The sequence below is a fragment of the Pochonia chlamydosporia genome, chromosome 2, assembly GCF_001653235.2.
Source record: "Pochonia chlamydosporia 170 chromosome 2, whole genome shotgun sequence".
NCBI lineage: Eukaryota > Fungi > Ascomycota > Sordariomycetes > Hypocreales > Clavicipitaceae > Pochonia > Pochonia chlamydosporia.
The window spans coordinates 3323691-3341969 of NC_035791.1; the positions used below are offsets into that span (position 1 = coordinate 3323691).

General features: G+C 49.7%; 2 protein-coding genes across 2 annotated transcripts; both read right to left on the reverse strand.

Annotated features, from left to right (window-relative positions):
* Window positions 1–1134: 1134 nt before the first annotated feature.
* On the reverse strand, window positions 1135–1380 carry VFPPC_15606 (hypothetical protein; the record flags this gene model as incomplete). Its single annotated transcript, XM_018293359.1, has 1 exon — window positions 1135–1380. The coding sequence occupies one exon, from the start codon at window positions 1378–1380 to the stop codon at window positions 1135–1137; it is 246 nt and encodes an 81-aa protein (XP_018147206.1).
* Window positions 1381–3949: 2569 nt separating this feature from the next.
* Window positions 3950–16030, reverse strand: VFPPC_03108 (polyketide synthase; the record flags this gene model as incomplete). The annotated part of the gene is made up of 7 exons (XM_018282651.1): window positions 3950–6694; window positions 6763–7724; window positions 7818–10017; window positions 10072–10236; window positions 10292–15436; window positions 15505–15765; window positions 15836–16030. 7 exons carry the CDS (start codon window positions 16028–16030, stop codon window positions 3950–3952), a joined length of 11673 nt encoding a protein of 3890 aa, XP_018147207.1.
* Between the last annotated feature and the right edge of the window lie 2249 nt (window positions 16031–18279).

Here is an 18279-nt window from a genome sequence, read left to right on the forward strand (position 1 = left end):
GACATGCTGTTCCCGTTCGTAAGTTGCCACCGACCATAGCGAATCACCACACGTCCGGTTTGAGGCGTTCTGGGTGCGTGGGCACCATTGAATCACCACATCTGTCGAAGTAATGTTGAAACCTTAGACCCTGTGTACGTCCACCTCGATATGAATGAGTGTATCGTGATCCTGCTCAGCAGAAGAGGTTCAGGGGGAAGGTTAGGTGAGCCATGACCTTGATGGGTAACGGAATTTATACGCAGGTCATGCTTGACTGACGTCATCATGGTTTCTCGGCCAGGCAGAGCGTCTTGTGCAAGAGGTTGTGCCAGAATTATGCCAACTCTTTCCAGGAATGTTTCAATGTCGGCCAGCTTGTTCTGCATCATGTCGACTTGGAGATGAGTAAATGGTGAGTGCTTCTAGTGAAACTCAAACTTAGGGCAATAAAACTTCGTGCTTGGTTGAAGACATGTCCACTTTGCATGAGCATAGCCGGGAAGAGACTCAAGATTGCCAGGCGTGGACACCCTTCCCGAACTATCGCGACTTCTCTTGCTTTGCGTCAAACTCAGATCTACGAACATTGCGTCTTCACCTGTAGAGAATTTCGCCATGCCTCAAATCATAGTACCTTTAAGCTGTTAACAACTGAGGTGTATCGTCACTAGTTTGGCGGCTTACCCAGGGAAGAAAGAGCCAGTTGCCATTCTAGACCGATGGACTGTTTCTGCGGAAATCTCAACATCTTGCGCAGTGAGTCTGGCCATCCGCACTACAGTGGGAAGAAACACATTGTGTTTGATCACAGAAGCAGCACACGATTGCCAAAGCCAATATACGTAAGCTTGGATGTGGGCAGACACGATTTACAGCAACGCGTATGCTTCTTGTCGCTTGTGAGCTGCGTCCAAAAGGGACAAACGACAATATTTCATGATTTGGAGTGCTTTGTTGCAGAATGTGTGCATGTGAAGAGAATGGGAGAACATCTCGGTACCATTGAAGACCAACGTGTAAACATTGCATTCTGAACTGCGGGAATGTTTCAGAGAAATTCTTCAGCCGATGAAACAACTGCGGGACAACTTCGACATGTATCAGGTGGATTCCTCAACTACATGGAACAGATTTCCAGGACAGTTTTGTAGGTCAGTCTCGACCACTCTCCGGGCTGAGCTGCAAGTTTTCATGCCCTAGAATTGACATGGTGCCCCTGATTGCTTCAATATACGAGGTCTGGTATTGAAGGTTTCGAAAGGAAGCGTATCCCAATGGAAATTGGCTTTCCAGAACCGTGTGAGGACCCGGGATATCTGATTCGTAGTGCAGTCTTGGAAGATAGTTGACCCAGTAACAACAGTGTCCTGGAGGGTTGGCGGAATTAGTTGGCAGCATTGAAGGTTAGTCGGTCCTTTTGTTCGAAATCGTTAGAGTATTGTCATGATTGTTGACTCCGTAGCTAGAAGGCACAGTTGACGTTCAGGTGAGCCCGAGCCCTTGGCCTTATGCGGTGGTGACAATGATGAGCCCTTCCAACACCCCACCTCCGCCCTTGTTGACGCTTTTGTCATACACAGCCCCTGTGACCCTGATAGGGCCAGTTGGGGAGAGATGGCAGAGCAGAGGAGCCATTATCTGTCCACAGGCGTGTCCGAAAAGTACGAAGGGTGAAGTAGAACGTTGCTATTGGGCCTTACTTGACATCTTTCTCAGTGAGACGACTGGGAGATAATCTGGGTAACGTTGAACTACCACTGTGGAGTACAAGTAATGGGAAGAAATGAATGGAATAAAGGACAGGGTAAAGAACGAAGGTAATGAAAGACATGCCTCAGCCCGCCGGGCCGCTGTTGGTGTTTCCTGTGTTGGAAAACGAAGAATTGCGCGGAAGTATAGTCAACAGTCTTTGTGTCCGACGTGTGAGCAAACGGGTACCTGCAATATGAGCTTTCTCTTGGACGGGATAGTAGTCAACTATCAATCAGGAGCTGAGATAAGTTCCAAAAAATAAAAGCGCAGGAGGAAGTGCCCAACAACTCTGCCTGAAAGTTCTCAAGAATAGAGTGCGGGATTGGTTGACTCGTTTACTTCCAAGCCTAGACACTTGAGAAAAATAGAGATAATATCAATATATCGATGTTTGAAAGGGTCAGTTCCACTGCTCGTTGTAGAAAATGACGGTCTTCTGGTTGACCTGACCAGTGGAGTCAGTTCGTTGCCGATGTGGTGTGCGATGTAAGTTTGTGATGTGTTGACCTGCCAAATCCACAAAAGGACTTATCTTTGTCCGTCATAGTACGTGACTTCAAATCACGTAAATTCAGGAATCTAGACGTCGTAAGTGGGTCAGACGGGAGATAAGAATAGGCATCTCTGCCAGGGATGAGCCTTGGTCGAAACCTTCGGTAAGTTAGTAGCCGCTTGCTAATTCGGGAGCCCGCATAATGCAGCATACGGTGAGATTTAAACATACCGATGTAGATACACTATTTGACGGATGGGGCTAGGGCATAAATGTTGTATTGTTTTTCCGTTATAACACCATTTGCAGGTCACAACTATAACGGGTGTATCTAGCAGATTGCGCCTATCTTGCTAGTTGTTACGAACAGAACGAATCAGGCGCCGCCATGTTCCTTTGTTGTGTTAAAAAAAAATTAGTCCGGCATCAAGTTCTGCATCGTCCACCTATTTCTGCCGAGGAACTCAACTGTAAAGGTATTAGATAGCTTCTTAGAAAAAATACTGAATGCTAGCATAAACTCAACTGAGGCTCCTGAGTGGCAGGCAAATTCCACAACATTTACCACCACTGACAAAGCAACTTCCAGCTTTAATTTTAAATGAATACTCATGAAGATGGAGTACGAAAAATAAACTTTGGGATAAATAAAAACTCATATCTGTATCGGTTCAGATATGATAACACACCGTCAAACTGTCTCCAGAGTGCGCGGATGTCACATTGCGGTGCTCGGGGCAACCTATTCTCCTTGGGGTTACTTGTTCCCGAGAGGTTCTTCCCCAGGGGCACGGACTGATCGAGGGTCTTCTGGCCGATTGGACGTGTACTCAGTTCCTTTCTTCAATTTAAAACTTGGGCTAGGAAAGATGCCTCTCTAGCAACCAGAGGACCATGTGCCTCGAGGATGGGCTCGGAAACTGGATATTCTGGGTTTGGGGCCACTTGGACGTGTGAAGTATGGCTAAACCGCATTAGTCGAGGATATAACGGCCGTTGAAATCCAACGAGATGAGACCCCAAGTAGTTTTGACAGCCCCGGAGAGAAGTGCTCACCTTGGATGGGTGCCATGGTCCCCATCAGGAGACCATGGCGCCACTAGCGAGTGATTATATGGCGATGCAGCAATATAGGTACCTAGGTAGGTATGTAGGATAAATGAAAGAAAGTTGGAATAGAAGGGAGAAGGCGAGGGGAAATTGAAATGAAGTAAAGTTGTGTGTTGACGCTGTAAGCGATGTTAGTCACGTGTAATTGTTTTCGTTTGCACCCGGCAACGTGATACTTATTCGACAGCCAGCATTGAGAACAGCCCGAAAATGGTTCTGATTCATGCCCAAGTCTATTGTGCCGAGATTATATACACAGTATGTAGCCAAAAGGATTGCCCATCGGCCAGCATACAATAGCATAATTCGCCATATGCGGAACCCCAAGCTGGTCAAACTTGACACTTTTAACCTCACAATCTAATTACCTAGATATCTAGCCCCATAAGCACGTATTCGACTTAAAAGCAAAGAAATGGATCAATCCAATGGCACAATAGTCACTCATCTCTCGCAGTTTTTGCTCAGCTCATTCTATTAGTTGTTCTATGGGGTTACATAAATCATATACAAATGCAATTTAAAACAAAGGAAATGTTACAAAGGAAAAAAAATGATGCAGTGTGAAGCCGTGCCTTGCATTCCATTCAAGGCCACCGCCGTTTCACATCATTACGTGCTGAATCCATTCTCAGCTAGCTTCAATCGTTTCAACAACCCGCCTAGAAACTCGGCGTCCACTGCTGGACAGCCAGCTGTCGCACCAGGATCAAGAGTTTCCAAGATATCCATAGTCTTCTGATTATCCAAACTGAACATGACTCCTCCAGTCGAAAGATATTGCTTCAGCACGGTACTTCGGACAACTTGACCGGCTGCATCCTCACCCTCCGCTGATTCCATGCTGCTAAGCCATTCATCGAGAGAGACGAGCTTGGCTTGTGTTTGTTCAGATCGGAGTTCAGCAATAATATGGGGCAGGTCTTTGAGGCGCAGCGGCAGCGGGTTGGTGATGTGGTAAATTCGGGGTGCAGAGAACACCTCGGATGGGGGAACCTTGGCGAGGGCACCCTTTTCGGAGGTCAGTAGGAAGAAGTTGGAAGCCAGCCAGTCAACAGGGACGACGTCAACGGCAAAGCTTGGCTGGTCGCTGCGGCCGATCTGAGGCACCATGCCTGATTCAATCATGCTCACAACAATACGCATGATGAACTCATCGCCTGGGTCAGGAGCGCCAGTACCCTGAGTCGCAGCCGTAATACCGGAAGCTCGTGTAATTGAGACAGGGAATCCTCTTTGGGCTGCCTTGGTCAACAAATTCTCCGTCACCCATCGAGTCTTGAAGTATCCGGATTCATCTTCGGTAGGAGGAGAGAAATGAGAACTGTCTTCCTCCTTGATGACGTAGTTCTCGCGGGTTCTTCGGGATGCGGACCAAGTCTGAAGATGGGCCACGGACCATGTGGAGAGGTAATTGATGTCGGAAAGATGAGACCCAATGCCAGAAAGCTTGATAATGTCAAAGATAGGAGTAACATTGCTTGGCTTGAGAGAGTTGTAGGTCTTCAGCAGGGAGACATGGCCGCCAAGGTGGTAGATTGACTGCACCGTCTGGCCAAGTTCCCTAAAGGCGGACCGCGACAGACCGAAGCCTGGCTGACTCAATGATCCGGGCACATATTTAACGCGATCGTTGAGGTCACCTAGTGTCAGTGTCGAGTTGATTAAGCCATGCTTCTGAAGTTGATCAATGAGAGTCTGCTGTTCAAGCTGCTCCATCGACCCTAAAACATAGACAGTAGCTTCTCGCTTCGTTCGTAGTATCTCTGTAAGTAGGTGAATTCCAACAAAAGACTCTGCTCCAGTGATAAGGATGCATTTGAGTTCATTGCGGTCGATTCGAGGAATTCCGTATCGCGGGATGTACTGGCTAGTGTTTGGCAGGTTCGTCTCGACGTTCCAGCTAATGACACTCTCGAGCCCTCCCTTCTTAGAAGCATCACCTCCTTTGGCGCGTCTCAGGTAAGCGCAGACTGCAGCCGCCGTCGGTTCTCGGATGAGAGCAGGCAAGGGGGGTGCAATCTTGAACTGCTTCTTTACCTTGGCTTGAAGCCGAACAAGAAGGATACTGTTGCCGCCCCTCTCAAAGAAGGAATCATTCAGTTCAATCTCGCCACCGAGAGTAGTTCTGAAAAGGGCAAGGATAGTGCCCTCCAAGTCTTCACTTGCTGCGTTTGGTGCTGCAGTAGTTGGCGTGCCAGTTTTGCCAGGTTGTGTGATGACGCTTGAAGGGAACACAAGCTCCAGCTGTCTTTCCAAAAGATTTCTTCGATCAACCTTGCCACCAAGAGTTGCTGGAAGTTTAGCAAGGAACTGGTATCCGTTCGGAAGCATGTAGTAGTTGAGATGAGGCTTGATTTTTCGATGCAAGTGTGAAACAATAGCAATCTTGTCAGCCTCGTTTGTGATGTTGACCTTGGGAACAAGGTAGGCAATTAGCTGTTGTTCGTCTGAGTCAACTGATCGGGCCACAACTGCAATGTCGATGAGAGCGCCGGCCGTTTTCAGGGACTGGGACTCCTTGAATATGACTTGTTCCACTTCACCGAGATCGATTCTGAAGCCACGGAGCTTGATCTGCTTGTCGCCTGCAATTCGGCCGTGAAACTCTAATTGTCCGTCAGGTCTGAAGCGGCCGCGGTCTCCAGTTTTGAACATCCTATTCCATCCCCTCTTGTTGTCGTCCTCGGACGCAAACGGGTCTTCGACGAAAGACTGTGCATTGACTTCAGGGCGATTGAGGTAGCCAGCACCAACTTGGGCTCCACCAACAACGAGTTCACCAATTTGGCCCAGGGGCACGGGGTTACCTTTCGTGTCAAGCAGGTAATGGCGACAGTTATCCATGGGATATCCAATAGGCAGACTTACAACGCCTTCTTCAGGATAGCTTATCTTACTGATGGAGGTCTGGACAACAAGTTCGGATGGCGACCAAGTGTTGTACAGAGTAGCCGGTGTACCAAGGTCGTAGAATGCCTTTGCGACGCGAACAGGCAGTCGCTCACCCGCAAAGTAAGCCACCCTGTAGTTGAAGCATTTTTTAAGGGCCTCATTGTTGAACTCCATCAGTAGAGCAAATTGAGTCGGGGTGAAATAGGTGACGGTAACTCCCTCCTTCATCATAAAATCAGCGAGCGCGGCGGGATCTTTTCGTGTTTCCCAAGATGCAACGGAAACAGTGGCTCCTGCTGTCAAACCACCAAAAATTTGAACGATAGAAAGATCAAAGGACGTAGTTGTGTGTGCGAGAAAGTTATCGGTGTGTGAAAAGGAATAGTCTTTGTTCAGCGTGCTCAACATGGCTTGAGTATTGGACTCCGTCAGCACCACGCCCTTCGGGGTGCCAGTGCTTCCCTGCTAGAGTTAGACGGATTCTGCGGGTGAAACAAGCCTGAGCATGGTTCGTATCAATTCAAACTCACGGATGTATAGATCATGTAGAAAGGGTCATCTGGTTGTCGAGCTCGCGGACGAGCAATGGTCCGGCCTGCAGCAGCAGCATCCGCGATTCTAATAACCTTTGGGGCCATTATCATCTTAGACGACAACTCAGCAGCAAGGTCGTCCTGACCTGGCCCAGCCAAGAGAAGCCTGGCGCCGGAATCGGAAAGCATAAACGAAAGACGGTCATGAGCAAAGTCGGTATCGAGCGCGACATAGCAGGATCCCGTCATGAGGGCCGCAAGCATGCCGGTCACCGCCTCGACACCGGGCAAGGCGATCAGCCCGATTTTATCACCGGGCTTCGCGCCGGAGTCGAGGAGCTCAGAGGCTACGCTCTCCGCGCTTTCGATCAGCTGCCTGTATGTGATGCTACGGCAGTCAGAAGTTTTTATCGCAGCAATTTGAGGGTGTTGTCTTGCCATCTTGGTAATTACATCAAGTACACTTTGTCCCTCCCATTGATTGTCCTTGGTTTCTGTATTCCAGTAATTCTTTTTGAGGTATTCGATTTCGAGAGGTCCACACATGCTGATTTCGTCAACGGGTTGACGGTGGTCTTTGATGCAGCTTGCGAGGAAGGTATTGAAGTTATCGAGGAAGCGTTCCATGTCTGTATCGTAGTAGAGAGCAGTTGAGTACTCGACTTTGAGGTCCAAGCTGTGCTCAGAAGTCTCAATAGCCTCAAGTTGGATATCTGCGGCAGTGGGAATGTCATCAGACTCGATATTGTCGACAACAAAGTCGCAGGTGGTATAAGTGGGAACAGGTCCGTGGATCTGGTAGTTGACAGCAATTTGACCAACTGGCATGTGGCTGCTGCTCTTCTTGACGTTCATGATATCAACGATTGTATCAAAGGGTACACCGCTGTGGGCCATGGCATCCAGAGCACGAGACTTTGTCGCCTGGAACAACTGATCAAATGGAACATCACAGTCGTCTAAACACCATTGTTAGTACCATTCTTCTTACCGTTTGTGACTTGCGTGCTGCAAAACTCAGAATGAATGATTGCTCAAGATTGAGTGCTTACCATTGCATCGGACAGGGGCAAGATTAACAAAGAAACCCATAAGCGGATCGGTATCAGGGTGAGGCCGGTTTCCGTCAACCATGAGGAGGATAAGATCTTTCTCTTCGGTGTATCGGTATAGGAAAGCTCGGAACGCAGCCAAAACAAAATGGAAGGGGGTACCGTTGGACTGAGCAGCAATTCGCTTCATACGAGCAAATAATTTAGCGCTGAGGTTGGTTTTAACCTTTTGGCGACGGGGATCGCTTCGGGTAGGGCGTTCACCCTTGGCGAAGGGAAGAACCTTGCTAGACTGAGGCAGATCTTGAAGCGTGGTTTTCCACCAGTCAAGGTCCGGTTTCATCAAGTCTGATGCAAGACGAGCGTTGTGCCACAGGGTAAAGTCGACATAGTTGAATTCCGGAGCAGAAACAGTTGCGAGATCATTACCGGCTCGCAAAGCGTCATAGATACCGACGAACTGCGACATCATAGGGAACAGACTACCACGGTCAATCGAGATGTGGTGGGTCATGCCAACCACTACCCATTCCTCTTCGCCGAGCTTGGCCAGGGAGTAGGTGGCAACCTCACCTTCTTCGACGTTCATCTCAATCTTGCGATTGTAGTTGATGAGCTCGAGAAGAGCCTTTTCAGTGTCCACTTCTTTGGTCAAGTCACGGAAGTCAACCCCGAGGTCAAAGTCTTCGAGGGGCTCTTGAACCGCAAAATCGTCACCTTCGAAATAAGCCGTTCGAAGAGCTGGGTTTCTGACCGCCATCTCCTGGATAGCCTTCTGAAGTGTTGGAAAGTCTGGCTTGCCCTTGATTCTGAGAACAATGGGCAGATTGAGGAATGACTTGTCTTCCAAGAAACTGTGAACAAACCAGAGCCGTGACTGGAAAGTAGACAGAGGAATAACACCGTTGTGCTGAGACTTTGTGAGCTGTCCAGTGGCCATGGCAGAGATGTTACTCTCTTCCTCAGTATTCTCAGACTCGGTGGTAGTTTTCTTCTCGGCTTTGTCGCTGGTGGTCTCCTTGCTGGCAGCGCTTGTGGTAACCATTCTAGCAGTCTTAGCCACCAGAGCGTTGATGGAAGCAGCGCCCAAGATATCAAAGAGCGCGATGTCAACCTGGACCTCCTTGCGGAACCATTTTCGGAACTCAACAGCCACGATGGAGTCGAGGCCATAAGCGGACAAGGGGTTGCTTGGCAGGATAGATTCGCGAGGAGTAGCAAGAACACCAGCAATCTTCTCCAAGAATCCATCAAGAAGAATCTCAGTCTTCTTCTCAATATCAGGCTCCTCTGCGAGAAGCGCCAGAAGGTTCTTGGAACTCTGGCTAGCCCCTTCGGCGCCAAAATCATGATTGGTGTACAGGTTCTTCATAATTGGTTTGTTGGCCCAGTACACATCCGGGGAGAGCAGACCAACACCGGTAATGATTTGGTGTCCATTGCAGCCGCGAGAAGTGACAGGGTTGATGGTTTTATCAACAAGAACAGCCTCCTCAAGCTGGTAGAGAAGTTCCTCTTCGTTGATAGTGTCCATTCCCATTCTCAGCATAATCTTCTGAAGCTCTTCGTTCTCAGCAACAACACCAACGCCGCTAACGGCACCAACGTTCATGGTAGTACCACTAAGACCGAGCTCACGGCGATGGCGCATGAGGGCATCAATATAACAGTTGGCAGCAGAGTAGTTGGCCTGGCCCTTGGAGCCGACGACACCAGCGACAGAAGAAAAGCAGACAAAGAAGTCAAGGTCGATACCAAGGGTAGCGTCGTGTAGATTCTTGGTGCCTTCAACCTTGGGTTGACAGCACCGTTGCCACTGTTCGTATGTCATAGTTTCAAGAGGCTTGTCTTGCAAAACCATGGCAGCTTGAAAGACACCACCAAGAGATGATCCAATCTGATCAACGCAGTTTTGAACGTCAGCAAGCTTAGAGACATCACCTCGGTAGACTGTAGCTTCAACGCCTCGTTCAATAAGCCAGTCGACGGTAGCCTTGGCCTCAGCTTTGTCTGCGCCAGAACGAGACAGGAATGCCAGCTTGTTGGCCCCCTTGCGGACCATCCACTGAGAAAGGGTACGGCCAAGGCCACCAAGGCCACCGACCAAGAGGTATGTCTTCGTCGGGCTGAAGAGCTTAGTGTCACGGTATCCGCTGCGCATAACGGGGACCATGTCCTCAGGATTGGGGACAAGAACAATCTGCATAAATTATTAGACCAGATGCTCAATGCATTCGCGGGGAAGAGATTCTACCTTTCCGGTGTGCTTGCCCATTTGCAGCAATCTGAAACCCTTGACAACCTCAGAGTAAGGAACCTCCTTGATCGTAGCAGGTGTGCGAATTTCGCCATTGGCAAGGAGAGCAAAACACTCCTTGAAGAGCCTCTCACCAAGAGCTTCGTTCTTTTCAAACATCGTCTAAGACATAGCGTGTTAGTACTTGCTGACTCCAATTAAACAATTGTTAACTTACCACAAGGTCTATCGAAGCAAATAAGACATTGCGGCGGAAAGGGTCCATAGCTATTTTGCTGTTCTCGTGAATGTCACGCTTGCCAATTTCGAGGAATCTTCCAAAGGGAGCAAGACAGGCCCAGGAGGCATGGAGCAGCGGGCCAGCCAAACTGTTCAAGACAACATCAACACCCTTGCCGTTGGTGGCTTCCATGACACCTTTGGCAAATGAAGCATCACGAGAAGAGAACATTTGCTCCTCTTTGAGGCCATAGACATCCTTAAGGAGCTGTCTCTTGGCCGGGGAACCCACAGTAGCGTAGATATGAGCACCAGCGCGTTGCGCAATCTGGATGGCCATCTGTCCAACACCACCAGCGGCAGCGTGAATGAGAACAGACTCGCCCTTGCTGAGGCGGGCGGTATGGTCCAAGGCGAACCAAGCTGTACCAAGAATCAAAGGCATGGCAGCTGCATCAGCATAGGACATGGTGTCAGGAAGTTTGTAGCACCAAGATGCGGGATTGCGAACAAGGCTGCGATGAGCGCCTTGGCCAGGACGAAGTGCAACGACTCTGTCTCCAACATTGAAGCCTGTCACCTTGGCACCAACCTTTGTGCAGATACCAGCACATTCGTCGCCGAGATTGAAGTCCTCAATGATGCCCATACTGGCTGCAACGTCACGGAAGTTGATGGACGATGCCTTTGTCTCGACCTCAATTTCGTTGTCCTGGATTTCGGTGTCCATGATCTGAGTGTCCTCACCAAAGTACAAGGTCTCAAGAAGACCGACCTTGCCAATTCTAAGGGCAAGAGGAGTTCGCGTCTTAGAAGTGCCAAATGGCTCAAGATGTGGTTCCTGGTTAGGGCCGTTCCTGAGCTTGCAGTTGCGCTCATCATCAGCCTCCACGCGGGGAATGTAAATAACACCATTGCGCTCAGTCAGCTCATCTTCGCCAATTCTACTGTCCAGCATGCGAACAATGTTGACGGCCACAGCCTGGGCAGGAGAATCGGTGCCAAAATCGAATGTGACAGCACGCAGTGTGTCATTCTCAGATCGGGCAGCACGGACAAGACCAATGAACATGGCATTCTCTGGACGATTAGCTTCGAGGGTGGCGCCCTCGGTTGGCCAAATGACATTCTTCTCGAGGGAAACGAGGAGAGCCTGTGCACCCTTGAAAGAGGTGTTGTCGGAAATGGACTCGTCGAAGCCGGCAAGCACAACAACGTCTTTGGTTAGTGAGGCAGCACCCTGGGTAGCCAGCTCTGGGAAGGTAGTAAAGGAGATCTTGCCTCCATGAGCAGCCTCCAGTTCCTTCAAGATGATGGCGGTCCGAGCCGAAGGCTTTCCGGTAGGCATGACAACGGAGAGCTCAGAGCTCAGCGTGAATGGCTCGGGTGCCTTGCGGAGAGCAGTGCATATCGGGCTAGAAAAGAGCTCCTGCAAGTCCTCTCCGCCAGCACCCTTCTGCCCGTCGAAGATGATGCAGCCAGAGTCCTTCATGTAGGAGACGGCATTGGCACCAGACTCACTGACGACAACGAGGTCATAGGAGTCAACAGCGGGCTCTACTACGTTGACCAGGTTGCGGCTGGCCGTGGACAGTCCCTCTGCTTCCTCGCCAAAGCCGTGGCCTTGGAGCGACCAGACGTCCAACTTCTTGAATCGTCTACGCTCGCCCTTCTCCGAGCCCAACGACTGGATGACTTGTCGGGTCTTGTTAAGATCCGAAGTGATGTGGAGGATCGAAGTGTTTGGATATTGATGAGCGAAAATATCCACAATTTCAGAGAGAGACTTGCCCTTGACATTGGTCATCATGTCAAAGGACGGCTGCCATCGCTGGCGGTAGAAGAGAGTGCGAGGACCTTGGCCCTCTGGTGCTTCTCGTCCCAGGGAAGTAACCTCAAGTCCAGCGATCTCCATCATGAGCTCTCCCTTCTCATTCTGCATAATCATGTCGTTGATAGCGACACGTGGGGACGGAAGCTTGGTGAATGAGCCAACCTGGAAACTCTTGACATCGGTAGAGTGCCTCCAGTCAAAAAAGTGGCCAGAAATCTTGAGGGCTCGGAAGAAGGATGGAACATAAGGCTCATCCAGTGGCCGGCCAAGACGGTTCTCAACTGCGTGGAAAATGACATGGAAAAAGGAGTCAAGCAGTGTCGGATGCAAAACAGTCTCATCACCAGCATCCGAAGGTAGTTCCTTGGGATCGAAAACGAGATCAGAGACCGCGAAGCCGACACCGCTCTCAATGCTGCCCTTTAGGAGACGGAACTTTTCTCCATACGCAAGCCCAAGCTCTGCCATGTTCTTGTAGAAAGTTGTAGCGGGCATGGACCTGTAGGTCTTCTTACGTAGCTCATTGAAGGCCGTGCCCTCCTCATACCGAGCAGTATACTCGATTGGCCCCGCGTCACCCTTTTCAATGCTAATAAGTCCGTGGCAGTGACTGGTGCAATTGGAGTTCTCGTCATAAGAGAAGACATTGAACTCATACCAGGTGTCTGAGTGGCTCTTGGCGGATAGGGTGACTGGTTTGAGCTCCAGGAGGACTTCGACACCTTCGTCGTTGGAAGGGATCAGCAGAGCGTTCTTGACCACAATATCCTTGAGGTGGATCAGCTTTACGCTCTCAACTTCGTCAGTGCGAACAGCAGCCTCAATAGCCATGCTGATATAACCAGCACCAGGGAACACAATCTTGTTCTCGACAACGTGCTCGTTGAGCCAGGGCAGCTCGCTTAGACGGAGGTAGTTACGGAACAATGGGTGGCGTACAACAGATCCGGCAACCCTGTGTCCCAAAGTAGCGTGTCTGAATTCCCTCTGACGATGTTCCTTGATGTAGCGAGTCTCGGACCAGTAGCGACGGTGCTCCCAAGTGTAGGTGGGCAGGTTCTCAAGCTTCGCTCCAGTTGACGTAGAAACCAATACGCCATCCAGAGCCTTACTGAGGTTCTTGTTGGCAGCAATGATGTCAACTGGGTATCCGAGAGAGAAGAGGGTACCAGCCATGTTCAAAAGCCCTTCGAAGTCGGGCACACCGCGTGTAAGAGATGCAACGTAGGGAAGATCCAGCTTGAGAGACTGGATCGTTTGACGCGCGGGACCTTTCAGGGCAGGGTGAGGACCGATTTCTATCAGCACATCAATGTTCTGCTCGTCCTCCTCATCAAGAAGGATCCCAGTGAGGGCATCAGAGAACCGAACGGCTTGGACCATGTTTGAAGCCCAGTAAGAGGCACCCATCTTTTCGTAGTCTGCCTGACGAGAAGTAACGCTAGAGAACATGCGGCACTTGGGCGGGTTGGTTTTGAAAGTCGAGTTGTTCTTCAGGGCACTCTCGTAGGCAGGAGCCAGAGGGAACATGTGATGCGAGTGAAACGCCTGCTTGACAATCAGCTGTCGAACAAAGACCTTCTTCTCAGTGAGCTTGTCTTTGAGCTCAAGAATCGCATCTTCGTCGCCCGATACAGTCATGGTGGACGGGCTGTTGACCGCAGCAATGGTGAGTCTGCCAGCGTAAGGCTTGAGTTCTTCGAGACACTTGTTCTCAGGCAGACCAACAGCCATCATGCCTCCAGGAACACCATCAGTACGATTGGCAGACATGTAACGGCCGCGGTAGTAGGCGGCGATGAGAGCACTCTCGAAGGAAAGGATACCGGCGGCATAAGCAGCTCCCATTTCACCTGATGAATGGCCAACGACGGCGGAGGGTTTGATACCCCAGCATTCAATCAGATCAATGATAGCGAGTTGAAGAGCAGTACAGATGGTCTGAGAGTAAAGCGTCTCTCCGAGGAGAGTTGTCTCCTTGGTCTTGTTGAGTTCCTCCAAGATTGACCACTCAGGAGCATCAGGAAGGCTCTTGAGGATAGCATCGCAGCGTTGCAGGCTTTGTCGGAAGTGAGGGCATTCCTCGATAAGCTGTCTGCCCATGGCAAACCACTGAGCACCTTGGCCGGTAAAAATGAAACCCAGCTTGGGAACAGAGTTCTTGGCAACAGTCCATGGGGCCGCAGGGCGCGGAGTGGTAAGTTGGTCAACAAGGCCAGTCTTGCCATTGGCCACAACAAATGACCGCTGCTGATGCAAAGTCCGTCGTGTAGACAAGCTAAACGCAAGATCGGCAATGGTAGAATCCTCGGTGTTGTTGAGGTAAGTCTTAAGTGTCTCCTCAGACAATTCACCGGCCTTGGCGGAGTGAGATGTCAGAGGGACAAGATAAGGGCGAGAATGCACTCCATTAGCAACAGGCTCCGCCACAACAGGAGCTAGAGTGCTCTCTTCTTGAGTGTACTCCTCAAGGACGATGTGGGCGTTGGTACCACCATATCCGAAAGAGTTAATACTTGCTCGTCGAGCAATTCCTTCAGGCACTTTCCACTCGACAAGTTTTGTTGGAACAGCAATTTTCCAATTCTCAAAGTCAATCTTGGGGTTTGGCGTCTTGAAGTGCATGTTCGGAGGAATGTACTGATTTTCAAGTGCCATTGTCGTTTTAATCACACCAGCAAGGCCAGAAGCACCTTCAAGATGACCAATATTTGTTTTGACTGAGCCTACATACAGAGGCTCGTCGCGACCAGGGGCGAAGACGGCGCCAATGGCACGAGTTTCGATGGGGTCACCAGCAGCAGTTCCAGTACCGTGTGCTTCAAAGTATTGAGTGTGGTTAGGATTCAACCCAGCTCGCTCGTAGGTAGATCGGATCAAATACTCCTGGGCGGCAGAGTTGGGGAGGGTGATGCCGTTTTTCTTGCCATCGTGGTTGGAGCCTGTGGCACGTACAATAGCTCGAATGTTGTCACCATTAGCGATGGCATCAGACTTGCGCTTGAGAATAGCACAAGCGATACCCTCACCTCGAACGTAGCCGCTTCCAGAAGCGTCAAAGGCCGCACAGCGGCCGTTCGTAGACAGCATGCCAAGGTCGGTCATGGTGACATACACGTTGCTGTCATAGTGCAATGCGGACCCAACCACGATGGAAATATCAGCTTCTTCATTTTGCAAGGTCTGACTGCCAAGGTGGAAGCAAACGAGAGACGAAGAGCAAGCTGTGTCGATGGTGACACTAGTACCGTGAAGATCGTAGAAGTACGAGATTCGGTTTGAGAGAATCGCGTCACCAGTACCAGTCACCTATATCCACAGGAGTTAGTCGACAGATCTTCATTTCAGAGAAGTAATTGGTGAAGACAAAGACGTACAGTATACTTGGGATAGTACTCCAGATCCTTTGTCAACGAGGCATTATAATCATTAGTGAAACTTCCGCAAAAAACGGACGTCATTGTGCCCCGAATCTCTTGGAGAGTGATTCCTGCATTCTCAAGAGCTTCGTAGACTACTTCAAGAAGCAAACGCTGCTGAGGATCCATAGCCTCAGCCTCTTTTCCGGAAATGCCAAAGAACCCCGCATCAAAGTTTCCGATGTCCTGATCAAGGAAATAACCGAAACGGGCGTTGGTCTGTACATCAACTCCATTAGTTAAGAAATACCCAATCTTGATGTTGTGTGCATTGTCTGAATCCACTTACGGTACCCTTGTGGGTAGGCTCTGGATGGAAAAAGCTGTCCACCTTGAGCCTATCCTCGGGCATCTTCTGCTGAACATCGCGTTGTTCAGCAATGTTCTCCCAAAGTTTGCTGGGCGTGTTGGCACCAGGAACTCGGCAAGCGAGACCAACGATGACACTGGGGTCACCAGCACGTCCGTTGACTCGAGGAGCCATTGTTGACCAGATTAATGAGCTGAGCTGATTAAACAAATAAAAGAAATATTATCGATTTTACACTTATCCAAAGTCAGGCAAGAAACTGAAGTACTATGCGGCGTATATATATCCCCTCAACTTGAAAAGGGATGGAATTGTTGTTTGAGGAGTTTTATGTCTTTTCTGATAAGGAAGCTTGTATACTTTCTGGACCGTAGTTGGAGAGCTGGAGGCTTGAAAATACGTTGTTGGCGAGAATGAAAGGCTCGAAACCTTGGATAATACGAAATAGAACGGGCATGAAGAGTTTGTTGTCTCACAAAAGAGGTGTTCAACAACAACACACAATGTTGTTGATCGTCCAAGGGGAAGAATAGCTGAGCTGAGCTATTGAATGGAAGACTGTGAGCAAACAAGCTGATGTATCAAGATGTCTCCAAAGAATGCAGTAGGAAGCCACCGTTTCTATAAAGAATCGTGAGGCAGCTCAATGACCCACGGTGTGTTCCATATTGACTTTTCCTGCCCTAGCCAACACTCATTGGAGCTGCATCTCGGGTTCGAAGGGCGCCTTGGTTCCAGAGGGCAGCTCCGGCACCATTCGGAGTCCTCATTATCATAGCAGCCGTCACCGAACGGTCCCGGAATGGGATTTAGAACTCGTGTATAGCAAAGGCCAGAGTTCGGCTCTCGTCAAGCCGACATACGGGTCGGGGTTGTGCAAGTCAGAAACAAGGTTCCGTTCCCGTGTCTGGAGTCTTGACACGGGTAGCCACGAGGCAGGGCGCAGGGATCTCTCATGCCATGTGCTTGCGACCCATCTAATCGCGGAGATGAGGAGAGTTGTTGCGGTATACGCGGTTTTGGGCTCCTGGGGTGTAGGATCACAAAGCTGTATCCCTGTGCAAAGGGGAACATTCGAAGGGCCATGGTAGGGAAATGGACGTTGTTGAGGGGTCCGAAGTTGTGAAGCTAGGAGAGGTACTTGAAGGTACAAGAGTGACTTCAAGGCAGAAGTACCTTCGTGACTGCAGGGGTCCAACCGTGTCAAGTCTCTGCCGAGAAATGATTGGCTTCAGAATTCGGCCTTCGAGGTTTCAATGTTTTTGTTCACACCCAACACCATTGAACTAGTCCCCGTCTCTGTTAGGGCAGGATGAATTTACTAAGCTGATGTCGCTTGATGAGGTGGTCCCTGCGTTGAATCTCAACCGGCGCAAACCAATGTCTCCTCACAGACCACATCTTTTCGTTTAGACCACGCACGCAAAGATAAGATGGACCGGCAATGAGCTGGTCCGTGGCGCGACCCCAACCTTATTCACCGAGCACTTCTTCGATTTCTGTGTTCCAAATTGGTAATCCGTGTTTGTGACACCACCAAAGCTAGAGTAGGGTTGGATGGATCGTGGGTTCAATTGGTCACAAATACCTAGGTACCCATACATGGCTAGGGGTAGAAAGCAAACCAGCAGCCATTCTTCGTAATGGTGAGCACACCGACTTCACTTACTGCTAAGTTACTCCGTACTTTGCTTTCCTATACCATCTCCCATAGGCCAAAAATAAAACTAGCCTTGAGCATACTCGCTCAGATGGAGGTGTGTATCAACCGATCTGAGTCTCATGGGGGTTGCATTGAGGCGTGATTGAAGTCGACATACGCCAACAACTGCGAGCTGTCGATCTTCGAGAATGGCAAAATAAAGAGCAATATCAGTCTGCAAGTACCAAAGTGTACCGAAGTGATTTCCCATCACGGCTATTCGGCAGATCTGCAATGAAAAGTATCGCTGGCAGGAGCGCAGTTGAAACAAGACAACTTGGTTGTCCTTTGAGGACTCAGAAATCTGTCTTGCACGCAGTCCAACACGTCCACCACCACTCCCATAGCATACTGCTTATTTGTGGTGGCCAGCATGCAACTGTTGCTTGCACAATTTATTTGCAAGGGTTGTGCTGTGCTATCATGTCCGCCTCGCAAACAAAACCGATGGCTAATCTCACCTATCTACGCATACAGATGGCAAGTTGTGAATGGTTCTGTAACTTCGTGGAGAAACAAGTCGTATTACCACGACAAGTTGCCACCAAAGATTCGTCTTCACGTGGAAAGTGGCTACACACCAGGGTTAAAGTCCAACACAACACCCACGCTTTACAAAGTAAAGCACTATCGTTTCCATTGCTGGTTCAACCTTGGTCAAGATTTCTGCCCGATACCGAAGCTATTGTAGATTGCTCAAGGTCGAAATAAACATTAGAGC